At 45.6% G+C, this 11539-nt stretch overlaps 1 protein-coding gene and 1 long non-coding RNA gene across 5 annotated transcripts; both read left to right on the top strand.

Annotated features, from left to right (window-relative positions):
* The first annotated feature begins 535 nt into the window (after positions 1–535).
* Positions 536–1152, top strand: LOC109518329 (uncharacterized). The gene is made up of 2 exons (XR_002168718.1): positions 536–843; positions 1014–1152. It is a non-coding gene; the product is annotated as an uncharacterized LOC109518329 (long non-coding RNA).
* A 1144-nt stretch (positions 1153–2296) lies between these two features.
* On the top strand, positions 2297–9582 carry matn1 (matrilin 1). 4 transcript variants are annotated; one of them, XM_019874095.1, is made up of 11 exons: positions 2297–2467; positions 3245–3429; positions 3503–3667; positions 3994–4216; positions 5617–5622; positions 7836–7958; positions 8210–8382; positions 8520–8751; positions 8835–8987; positions 9078–9158; positions 9342–9582. In XM_019874095.1, the coding sequence occupies exons 1-11, from the start codon at positions 2374–2376 to the stop codon at positions 9389–9391; spliced, it is 1485 nt and encodes a 494-aa protein (XP_019729654.1). In that variant the 5' UTR covers positions 2297–2373; the 3' UTR covers positions 9392–9582. The 4 variants fall into 4 exon arrangements, with proteins under 4 accessions (XP_019729654.1, XP_019729650.1, XP_019729651.1 ...); XM_019874092.1 differs by lacking the exons at positions 3503–3667; positions 3994–4216; positions 5617–5622 and adding exons at positions 5920–5997; positions 6071–6235; positions 6562–6784 and having other exon boundaries at positions 2298–2467; positions 3245–3351; XM_019874093.1 differs by lacking the exons at positions 3503–3667; positions 3994–4216; positions 5617–5622 and adding exons at positions 5929–5997; positions 6071–6235; positions 6562–6784 and having other exon boundaries at positions 2298–2467; positions 3245–3360.
* Positions 9583–11539: the final 1957 nt, after the last annotated feature.

Genomic DNA, 11539 nt, shown 5'->3' with positions numbered 1-11539 from the left:
CGAGCTTGATTTTCTGCAACCAGACGGCCCATCTCGGGTTAATAGGAGACAATGACACCTCAAGTGTGTGGTTTATGTCCAGTCTACTTCGTAATTTTGTTTTCGTCGCCGTTGCTGCAGAACGCCCCCACCCCCCTCCCCCGCCTCACACAGGTAGGATGTCGGAAATAGCAACAGTGCTATTGTGGCCATCTCAGAGTATTCAGCCATAATTTTGATCCAGTTGTCTTGAACGTACTTTTAAGGCCGCCGTCATTTGCGATCTCCAGCAGTTTTTTTTACTCATTTTGCGAGCTCCCGCGTTTTGTTTTGAAGTAATCGGTCACTTGAAGGAGAAGCTTGGTTTGACGTGTGTCAAGCGTAACACAGACGGATGTAACGGAGAATCCGGTAGTTTTTCAAAATAAAACATCTTTCGTATTCCGAAATAAATGAAACAGAATTAAGGCAAGTTCTTTCTGTGCGGCCCGGTACCAAATGCCCGGCGGACCGGTACCGGTCCGCGGACCGGCGGTTGGGGCCCCCTGCTCTAGACTCTCCCTCCTCTGGTTTGCATCCTCACTTGCGGTGTGTGTGCTTGTGTGCGTATGTGTGTAAGGGAAGGCGAGAGTAATATGTGCTCGGCTGGGTGGGGTGGGATTTTGGTGGTCAAAAGAGGGCTCTCTGTTTCATATGGATGTGGCCCCATTGATGTGTATAGACTGTATACGTGAATGTATTGATGAAAGTGTTTTTGTTTTTCCTTCCTTCCCCCTCCCCTTGTGTTTACACCCTCAGGGGGGTCTCGGCAGTTCCCAAACACCACCGTGGTGCAGGGATGCAACTTTGTTATAAGCATCTTTTGTGAGGTTTTTTTTTTTTTTTTTTTTTTTTGTCCATGTGTTTTTGCCAGGAAAAGACTTCACAAATATATTTAGTGTAATTGACTTAAGTTTATGAGGTACCTACCAAATAAAAAAAAAAAAATGGTGCTCTTTCTTCTGTGATGCTGTCTGTGTTGTATAATTCCGTAGACGAAGCAGCACACAGTTCTTTCCTTCCAAGACGTAAGTTTGCATACGATCTCATTTGCGTTATTTTTATACGGTCCGTCATTGGTCCAATTCTTTAAAGTCACAAAATTACAATAAAAAAATATGACCAAAAAAAAAAGTCTTCAGGTTATGAAACTTGTCAGATTCCAAGTCGAGAGTACGTCATGTTGCGAGGAAATCAAAGACAAGTCGCGATTATATGAGAAAGTCGTAATGGAACAGATTAGGATAACATTACGTGGAAAAAAATTGCAATGTTCGAAGACTAATGTCAGATCTAAAATCAAAATGTAGCATTGGTAGAATAAAGGATGTACAAAAGTTTCAATATGGTAAAAGCTAAAATGCAACATTAGTGGATTTTTTTCTGTACAAAGAAAAAGATTAAATGTTAGTAGAATAAAGTAAAGAAGAAAAGTCCCGATTCGGGTAAAAAAATTGGCATGTAGCTACTCAGCCTCCATATATAGTCATAATATTACGAGATAAGTCACAGTATCATTAGTTGTGCAAGAGTGAAGTTGGTTTTGAAGACATTTTACAATATTTTGATCACAACATGAGAGAAGTTGTAATATTGCAAGAATGAAGTCATCTGTTTTATGAAGACGGTGTCACAAGTTATCACAAGTCATAATTTTGTGGCATGGAAGTCTTATCTATTAGTTTGTTGTGTGCTTTACCCGGCGAGAAAAAAACAAGTGGGCAAAGGAAAGACCCCTGTGGGCCGCCATACATTTTAAAAAAAGCCGCACTAGACTTTTGAAATCGGTAATCACAAAGATGATTTATGATACAAGTGTTCACAGAACAAATTCAACTTGTAAGTCAAGGCACCACTGTAATCTTTTAAACGTGCGCACACACACGTACTCACACACACGTGCAGTAATGCACAGTGAGCGGTCTGTGTGCGCGTCTGTCCCCCGTGACTTCCTTCGATGTGTTTTGGGAACGTGTGGAGAAAAGAGGAATTCATGTTGGTGTTTATTTGGCCCGATCTGAGCGCCCTTACCCCAGTTGCTCCTGTACCCCCTGATACCCCCCCCCCCACCCACACACACACATACCTGTCCATTCTAGGTGTTTGCCTTTCTCCAACCACCATTTTAGGTCCTCCCAGGGCAGGTATTTTCCTCTTGTCAGGCACAAACATGGCCAACTAAAAGAAGGTGTGTGTGGTGGGGGCATGGGGCGGGGGGGTGCTGAGTGCGCCTGAAGTACTTGCATTGATAACCTGCAGCTCAGAGTCCCTCAGTCTCACTCTGACTGTGGCCAGGAACTCCCCGGGTGCGTACGTCTGTCAGTCTCAGCTCAAACGTCGCCCTCGCTTGCCGCCATGACGCTCACGCCGCCGCCGCTGCTCCTGGTGCTCATGCTGGCGCTGACGGGTGCGCAGGCCACCGTGGACCGGCGCACAGCCGCCGCCATGGGTGAGTAACAGGAACTATGATCGATGCAGCTCATTTTGGATCCCTGTAGTGTGGTCTTTTTGGAGATTTTTCTAGTCACGCACCGCAGTGAGGGAAGAGGAGGGGGGGAACTGAGTGGTAAAAATAAAATGTTAATTGTGAACAAAATTGGCAATTTTTTTTTTTTTTTTAGCGTCTTGTGCTGAAATTGGTGCTTGTTTGTAGATGAAAATGGTGCAATGTGATGTAGTCGTGCGAGTCATGCATTGAATCTACTTCTGTTGTTTTTGTGTTAATTTTGTCTCTTAGTACACATTTTCTTTTCAATTTATTTTTGTTTTTTATAGAAATATGAAAAGAATATTTGATTTTTTATTGTACATTTTCTGTTTTATTTTCACGTTATTTTTTGTATTTTAAAAAGATTATATTCGTTTATTCATTTATTTTTTAGTAATTAGAAATACAAATTCGCTTTTTTTCATCAGCTTCAGCTGTTCTCTCCGTCTTTATTTTTAATCTAATTAAAAAAAAAATCTAATTGTTTGAAGCATCTGAAGGAGACGCAGTCATCTATTTTTTTGCCTCTTCTATCATTGTCATTGTGGCATCTAATTGCTTGATTGATTTATTTGAATATACAAACAAAAAACAATGCATATAAGGGAAAAGTGGAAAGAAATAACATCATTCAGCACAGTCTGGATTAAAATCAGTTTATAGTAAAAAAAAATACGTGTGCCGTAATGTAACAGTTGTAACAGTTGTGGTCTTTGTCCCCCCCGCCCCCGCGAGCAGCAGCAGGGCTTTGCAAGACGCGCCCCACCGACCTGGTGTTCATTGTGGACAGCAGCCGCAGCGTCCGCCCCTCAGAGTTCGAGCAGGTCAAAGTCTTCCTGGCCAAGGTCATCGAGGGCCTGGATGTGGGGCCCAACGCCACCCGAGTGGGCGTGGTCAACTACGCTAGCCGCGTCAAGAATGAGGCATGTGGGCGCACCTCACTTAAAAAAAAAAAATTAAAATCTCTAACCTAGACTGTCTGGTTTGGGCTTTTAGGTATCACTGAAGACGCACCGCACTAAGGCCGGCCTGATCAAGGCGGTGACCAAAGTGGAGCCCCTGTCCACGGGCACCATGACTGGTCTGGCCATCCAGTTCGCCCTCAACGTGGCCTTCAGCGAGAACGAGGGCGCCCGGGCCAAGTCTCCTGACATCAGCAAGGTAACACGCACAAACAACAACAATGTCTACAGTGGGTGTAAAAAGTCCCCTGTTGAAATGGCAGGTTTTGGTCATGAAAAATGAGACCAAGGTAAATCATGGCAAAACTTTTTTCCAACATTCATGTGACTTATAATGTCTAATAACTCAAATGGGGGGAATCTTTTGCAGAGGAGAACCAAAAATAAACAACCGAGATAATATAGTTACACAAGTGTGCACACCCTCATAAATTAGGGTGTGGCTATGTTCATAAGCCACCATTTAAAGCGACTCTGATTAACCCCAAATTAAATTCAGATAGAATAATTTCTTTGTTCTTGCAGGTGGCCATCATCGTGACGGACGGCCGCCCCCAGGACAATGTGAAGGACGTGGCCCAGCGGGCACGCGACGCCGGCATCGAGATCTTCGCCATCGGCGTGGGCCGCGTGGACATGAGCACGCTGAAGCAGATGGCCAGCGAGCCGCTGGATGACCACGTGGACTACGTGGAGAGCTACAGCGTCATTGAGAAGCTCACCAAGAAGTTCCAGGAGGCTTTCTGTGGTAAGATGAAGAAGAAGGTGTTCAGGGGTGTGGGGGGAGGGGGGCTGTGTGAAAGAAGAAATACCGTCATAATGCTTGCTGCTTTACTGAGGGTAAGGTGTTTAGGGCTATTGCAATGCATCACCTCTTTGTGCTGCTTATCTAGTGTCTGACATTTCCGTTTACCTACCTACCTACATTAGAGGACTGAACAACTGGTTGAATTCAAAACGACATTGCAATGTACACTATTAGAATGCAATTTTCAAACCGCAAAAGCTGTCAAAAAAAAAAAGAAAAAGCTGGATTTAACAACAGCACCGATTTGCCGCTCCAATTTAAAACCCAAGTTCGAGAATGTTGCCTTTAGAAAAGACACTAGGGGGCCCAGGTCACCAGGGTGGGATGTACAGGGGCCACGTGGACCAAACATCTTAACTTCAGTTTTTTGTTGGTTTTTTTTTCATTGAAATTTAAGGAATGTGGTGACATCCATGCTTCGATTTCCTCTAGATGGGACAAAATGTGCTCACCTGGCCAAAAATCTGACTGTCATCCCCTTAGTGGTGAAAGGAAATACTATGGTTTCTTAGGATGGAGCCTAATGGCAGCAAACGCAGTGAAAACAGCAGGGGCGCCAAAATGGAACCCTGTGCAACGCCATACACGATAGTGGGGCAGAGCGGCAAGCTTTTTTTTTTCTTGTTCTCATTATACTACATTTGAATTCATTAAATTGTTCAGCCCAACGAGATACATAGTTCTTCGCCGACCTACTTAGTACATTATCTTTCCTCTCACCTCTATATTGAATGACTTAATGGTTCCCCAACTCCACCCACACGCAGTGAAAACAGCAGGGGCGCCAAAATGGAACCCTGTGCAACGCCATACACGATAGTGGGGCAGAGCGGCAAGCTTTTTTTTTTCTTGTTCTCATTATACTACATTTGAATTCATTAAATTGTTCAGCCCAACGAGATACATAGTTCTTCGCCGACCTACTTAGTACATTATCTTTCCTCTCACCTCTATATTGAATGACTTAATGGTTCCCCAACTCCACCCACTAAATGTTACTGGACGTCAAAAGGATGATGTCGTTTAATTTCATTCCCATTTTAAGGATCCACTTCATTCAAACCTGACAGTGGATCATTAAAATCCCACGACTGACATAGCTGTTGTTTTTTTTTTCCCCCCCTCTCCTAACCTGCCCTCTTCTCCCTCCCCCCCTTTTTCCTCCTCTGTGTGCTTGTGTGTGTGTGCGCGTGTACAAACCTCACGCAAACACACACAGTGTCGGACCTGTGTGCCACCGGGGATCATGACTGCGAGCAGGTATGCCTCAGCTCCCCCGGATCGTACAAGTGCGCCTGCAAGGAAGGCTTTACCCTCATGGACGATGGGCGCAGCTGCAGCGGTGAGTGCCAGCGAATGCGCGCTCGTGCGCTAAGCCCTCGGGCCATTTGTAAAACAACTCGATGAACACGCCGAGTTGTCTTATGAGATCGTAAGGGTACATGGAACTTAGTGACTGCTCAAACAGCTTTCCATATGCTCACTTTAGCGTAGCTGTGAAGCTATGAGACTGAAGTGTGTGTTTGTGCGTGTGTGTGTGTGTGTGTGTGTGTGTGTGTGTGTGTGTGTGTGTGTGTGTGTGTGTGTATATGTGTGTGGGACCAGCATGCAGCAACTCTGCGATCAAAGTCTTCCTGGCCAAGGTCATCGAGGGCCTGGATGTGGGGCCCAACGCCACCCGAGTGGGCGTGGTCAACTACGCTAGCCGCGTCAAGAATGAGGCATGTGGGCGCACCTCACTTAAAAAAAAAAAATTAAAATCTCTAACCTAGACTGTCTGGTTTGGGCTTTTAGGTATCACTGAAGACGCACCGCACTAAGGCCGGCCTGATCAAGGCGGTGACCAAAGTGGAGCCCCTGTCCACGGGCACCATGACTGGTCTGGCCATCCAGTTCGCCCTCAACGTGGCCTTCAGCGAGAACGAGGGCGCCCGGGCCAAGTCTCCTGACATCAGCAAGGTAACACGCACAAACAACAACAATGTCTACAGTGGGTGTAAAAAGTCCCCTGTTGAAATGGCAGGTTTTGGTCATGAAAAATGAGACCAAGGTAAATCATGGCAAAACTTTTTTCCAACATTCATGTGACTTATAATGTCTAATAACTCAAATGGGGGGAATCTTTTGCAGAGGAGAACCAAAAATAAACAACCGAGATAATATAGTTACACAAGTGTGCACACCCTCATAAATTAGGGTGTGGCTATGTTCATAAGCCACCATTTAAAGCGACTCTGATTAACCCCAAATTAAATTCAGATAGAATAATTTCTTTGTTCTTGCAGGTGGCCATCATCGTGACGGACGGCCGCCCCCAGGACAATGTGAAGGACGTGGCCCAGCGGGCACGCGACGCCGGCATCGAGATCTTCGCCATCGGCGTGGGCCGCGTGGACATGAGCACGCTGAAGCAGATGGCCAGCGAGCCGCTGGATGACCACGTGGACTACGTGGAGAGCTACAGCGTCATTGAGAAGCTCACCAAGAAGTTCCAGGAGGCTTTCTGTGGTAAGATGAAGAAGAAGGTGTTCAGGGGTGTGGGGGGAGGGGGGCTGTGTGAAAGAAGAAATACCGTCATAATGCTTGCTGCTTTACTGAGGGTAAGGTGTTTAGGGCTATTGCAATGCATCACCTCTTTGTGCTGCTTATCTAGTGTCTGACATTTCCGTTTACCTACCTACCTACATTAGAGGACTGAACAACTGGTTGAATTCAAAACGACATTGCAATGTACACTATTAGAATGCAATTTTCAAACCGCAAAAGCTGTCAAAAAAAAAAAGAAAAAGCTGGATTTAACAACAGCACCGATTTGCCGCTCCAATTTAAAACCCAAGTTCGAGAATGTTGCCTTTAGAAAAGACACTAGGGGGCCCAGGTCACCAGGGTGGGATGTACAGGGGCCACGTGGACCAAACATCTTAACTTCAGTTTTTTGTTGGTTTTTTTTTCATTGAAATTTAAGGAATGTGGTGACATCCATGCTTCGATTTCCTCTAGATGGGACAAAATGTGCTCACCTGGCCAAAAATCTGACTGTCATCCCCTTAGTGGTGAAAGGAAATACTATGGTTTCTTAGGATGGAGCCTAATGGCAGCAAACGCAGTGAAAACAGCAGGGGCGCCAAAATGGAACCCTGTGCAACGCCATACACGATAGTGGGGCAGAGCGGCAAGCTTTTTTTTTTCTTGTTCTCATTATACTACATTTGAATTCATTAAATTGTTCAGCCCAACGAGATACATAGTTCTTCGCCGACCTACTTAGTACATTATCTTTCCTCTCACCTCTATATTGAATGACTTAATGGTTCCCCAACTCCACCCACTAAATGTTACTGGACGTCAAAAGGATGATGTCGTTTAATTTCATTCCCATTTTAAGGATCCACTTCATTCAAACCTGACAGTGGATCATTAAAATCCCACGACTGACATAGCTGTTGTTTTTTTTTTCCCCCCCTCTCCTAACCTGCCCTCTTCTCCCTCCCCCCCTTTTTCCTCCTCTGTGTGCTTGTGTGTGTGTGCGCGTGTACAAACCTCACGCAAACACACACAGTGTCGGACCTGTGTGCCACCGGGGATCATGACTGCGAGCAGGTATGCCTCAGCTCCCCCGGATCGTACAAGTGCGCCTGCAAGGAAGGCTTTACCCTCATGGACGATGGGCGCAGCTGCAGCGGTGAGTGCCAGCGAATGCGCGCTCGTGTGCTAAGCCCTCGGGCCATTTGTAAAACAACTCGATGAACACGCCGAGTTGTCTTATGAGATCGTAAGGGTACATGGAACTTAGTGACTGCTCAAACAGCTTTCCATATGCTCACTTTAGCGTAGCTGTGAAGCTATGAGACTGAAGTGTGTGTTTGTGCGTGCGTGTGTGTGTGTGTGTGTGTGTGTGTGTGTGTGTGTGTGTGTATATGTGTGTGGGACCAGCATGCAGCAACTCTGCGACGGATGTGGTCTTCCTGATCGACGGCTCCAAGAGCGTGCGTCCCGAGAACTTTGAGCTGGTCAAGAAGTGGATCAACCAGATCGTGGACAAGCTGGACGTGTCAGACAGCAAAGCGCACGTCGGCCTGGTGCAGTACTCCAGCCTGGTCCGACAGGTAAAAAAAAAAAAACAGAATATGAGATTAGATGAAACGTGCAAAAAAATATATATATTTCAATATTTTGTAATATTTTTAAATCTTTTTAAGCTCAGAGTAAAGTATGGTTAAAAACATCCTTTCTTCGCCATCAGGAGTTCCCGCTTGGCCGCCACAACAACAAGAAGGACCTGAAGGAGGCGGTGAAGAAGATGGCCTACATGGAGCGAGGGACCATGACCGGCCAGGCCTTGCGCTATCTGACCGACAAGAGCTTCAGCGTGGGCCACGGCGCCCGACCCGGCGTCTCCAAGGTGGGCATCGTCTTCACGGACGGACGCAGCCAGGACTACATTGGCGACGCCGCCAAGAAGGCCAAGGAGATGGGTGAGCCCCCCTCCCAGCCCCCCCACGGGAAATAATGCCCAACAATTCATTTATTTATTGAACGGTTTGTGTTTTTGTGGCAGGCTTCAAGATGTACGCCGTGGGAGTGGGCAACGCAGTCGAGGACGAGCTGAAGGAAATCGCTTCGGAGCCCAAGGGCGAACACTACTTCTACACGGCAGACTTCAAGGCCATGACGCAGATCGCCAAGAAGCTGCAGATTAATATCTGCCAAGGTTGCCTGACTCCACCTGTGTACTCTCGACGACATATGATGTCATCTTATCTCATGAGACATCAACTTTTCAATGTCCTGTGACCCACAGAGGACGACCCATGCGAGTGTGACTCCCTGGTTAAGTTCCAGAAGAAAGTAGAAGAAGCCCTGCAAGTACTAACGAAGAAAAATATCCTTGATCGCAAGAGTTGAGTCTGAGAGGAAACAGAAAGTCAGCCATTTTGATTGCATTTTAGGTCCTTTACAGGGGTCCTTCATGTGTGAGATGAAGGTCCCACCCTGAAAAAGCAGCTTTTATTGTTATTGTTGTTAATCTTGCTGTTGTTGTTGTTGACCTTAACCGATGTCTTACTAGAGAATATGTCCAAGAGGATCGCTCTGCTGGAGAACAAAATCGTCTGAGGACTTGCATCACGTAGTTCCCCATAAAACCCACTTTAGACCCCCTCTTCCCCCCCCCCCCCACCCCCCAAGTCGACGCACCGGTTGCCATGGAAACTGTGCCTTTGTAAATACAAGTCTTCCCTCATAGGGAAACCACAGATGGTACCCCCCACCCCTCCCCCCAAAGTAGCACTTTCACTATTTTTTTTTGTTAAATCTGTCCTATTCCTCACCCCCTTCTGTTCTTGTATATAAAATATTTAAAATACAAGAAAAGGAAGAGAAAGATTTGTATAATAAGGGTACGACCATGGTGTTTATTTTCCTAAATAAAAGTAATTTAGGAAGTAAATCAAAGATTGTGATTCTTTCCCCCCTCGTCATGATTGACGCTGATGGCACACTTTACAAACTTGATTTCCCAAAACGTGGTCTATCGGGACTTCAAGGACCCCTCAGGCCAGTCTGTCTCTTGGTTTTTGGATATGACGTTTAGAATAAGCTATTACAAAAAGAAAAATCGTGAATTGATTTTCGTCTGAATATAATCAACAGTAAGATCGACACGGTACAGACAAAGTGTAATACTTTGGTGTTCCATTTTTATTTCTCTTACGAGACACAAAGAGAGAAAATGGCTAGTCTGTTTGATTTGGATTCCCGGAAGTTATCAGGACAGCATTTCTCATAATGACCACAAGATGGCGACAGCGTGGCGCCGGATGACGATGATGATGATGATGATGATGATGATGATGATGATGAGTGTTATGGAACGAGCCATCCCTCGGAAGGTGAGGCGCCCAGCGCTCGCCCCGCCGCAGAGGAGTGGAAGTAGCCGCTCCACAACCCTCCTGAAACAATACTCAGGCGAGGTCCCTTCCGGGGACCACGCTGGGTGTCAACCTCGCGAGGCATCGGCGAGAGTCGTACGGGGTGTGGGACCCGGGAGGGGGCGCAAGTCCCTGACGGGGGCCGATTGCCCAGGAGGAGGAGAATGAGCCATCGCCAGCCTCAATTCCTCAGGCGCCAATGACACGCGGCAAAAAATGTTACTGGTTCTCCTATTTTTAAAAAAAAAAAGAGGAAAATCACAAAAGTAGAAGTAAAACCTGAATGGAAACAAACTAATGGCAACAAAAAGTTCCACCTGGGTGATAACTTCAGATAAAGAAAGGAAGAAAGAAATGTTCTGTTTTTTCCCCCTTTTGCGCAAGCAACAGGAAGGTTGGTTTCAATGAGACTTCAGGCCTGGAGGTGGATGTGCACATTGCACAAGGGGATTCTCGAGGGGCCGTGCACAGATGGAGCAAGACGGCGATTGCCTGCGTGGCTTTTGTCAACGAACGTGAACACATGAACAAATGTTTGTTGTTTTTTCAATGAGACTTCAGGCCTGGAGGTGGATGTGCACATTGCACAAGGGGATTCTCGAGGGGCCGTGCACAGATGGAGCAAGACGGCGATTGCCTGCGTGGCTTTTGTCAACGAACGTGAACACATGAACAAATGTTTGTTGTTTCCTAAAACGCCTTACTATACATGGTCGTTTTTTTCATCTAAAAACGCCTTACTATACATGGTCTTTTTTTTCGTCGAAAAACACCTTACTATACATGGTCGTTTTTTTCGTCTAAAAACGCCTGACTATACATGGTCGTTTTTTTCAGCTAAAAACGCCTTCCTATACATAGTCATTTTTTTCGGCTAAAAACGCCTTACTATAATGCCTTACTATACTATGTCGTTTTTTTCGGCTAAAAACGCCTTACAAAACATGGTCGTTTTTTCGGCTAAAAACGCCTCACTATACATGGTCGTTTTTTTCGTCGAAAAACGTCTTACTATACATGGTATTTTTTTTCGTCGAAAAACGCCTTACTATACATGGTCGTTTTTTTCGTCTAAAAACGCCTTACGATTCATGGTCGTTTTTTTCGTCTAAAAACGCCTTACTATACATGGTCGTTTTTTTCGGCTAAAAACGCCTTACTATACATGGTCGTTTTTTTTCGGCTAAAAACGCTTACTAGACATGGTCGTTTTTTTTCGGCTAAAAACGCCTTAATACATGGTCATTTTTTTTCGTCTAAAAACGCCTTACTATACATGGTCGTTTTTTTCGTCTAAAAACGCTTTACTATACATGGTCGTTTTTTTCGGCTA

This window comes from Hippocampus comes, unplaced genomic scaffold (assembly GCF_001891065.2).
Source record: "Hippocampus comes isolate QL1 unplaced genomic scaffold, H_comes_QL1_v1.1 scaffold166, whole genome shotgun sequence".
Lineage (NCBI taxonomy): Eukaryota > Metazoa > Chordata > Actinopteri > Syngnathiformes > Syngnathidae > Hippocampus > Hippocampus comes.
Note: the sequence above shows the minus strand (reverse complement) of the source record. Positions and strands in the feature narration are given on the sequence as shown.

What these genes read in the sequence shown, in the direction of transcription:
- matn1 (XM_019874095.1), top strand. Translation starts at nt 2,374, where the DNA reads ATGACGCTCACGCCGCCGCCGCTGCTCCTGGTGCTCATGCTGGCGCTG. An exon ending in GCGCACAGCCGCCGCCATGG is followed by an intron (nt 2,468 to 3,244) that starts GTGAGTAACAGG and finishes CCCCGCGAGCAG; the next exon opens with CAGCAGGGCTTTGCAAGACG. An exon ending in GCAAGTACTAACGAAGAAAA is followed by an intron (nt 9,159 to 9,341) that starts ATATCCTTGATC and finishes CCGATGTCTTAC; the next exon opens with TAGAGAATATGTCCAAGAGG.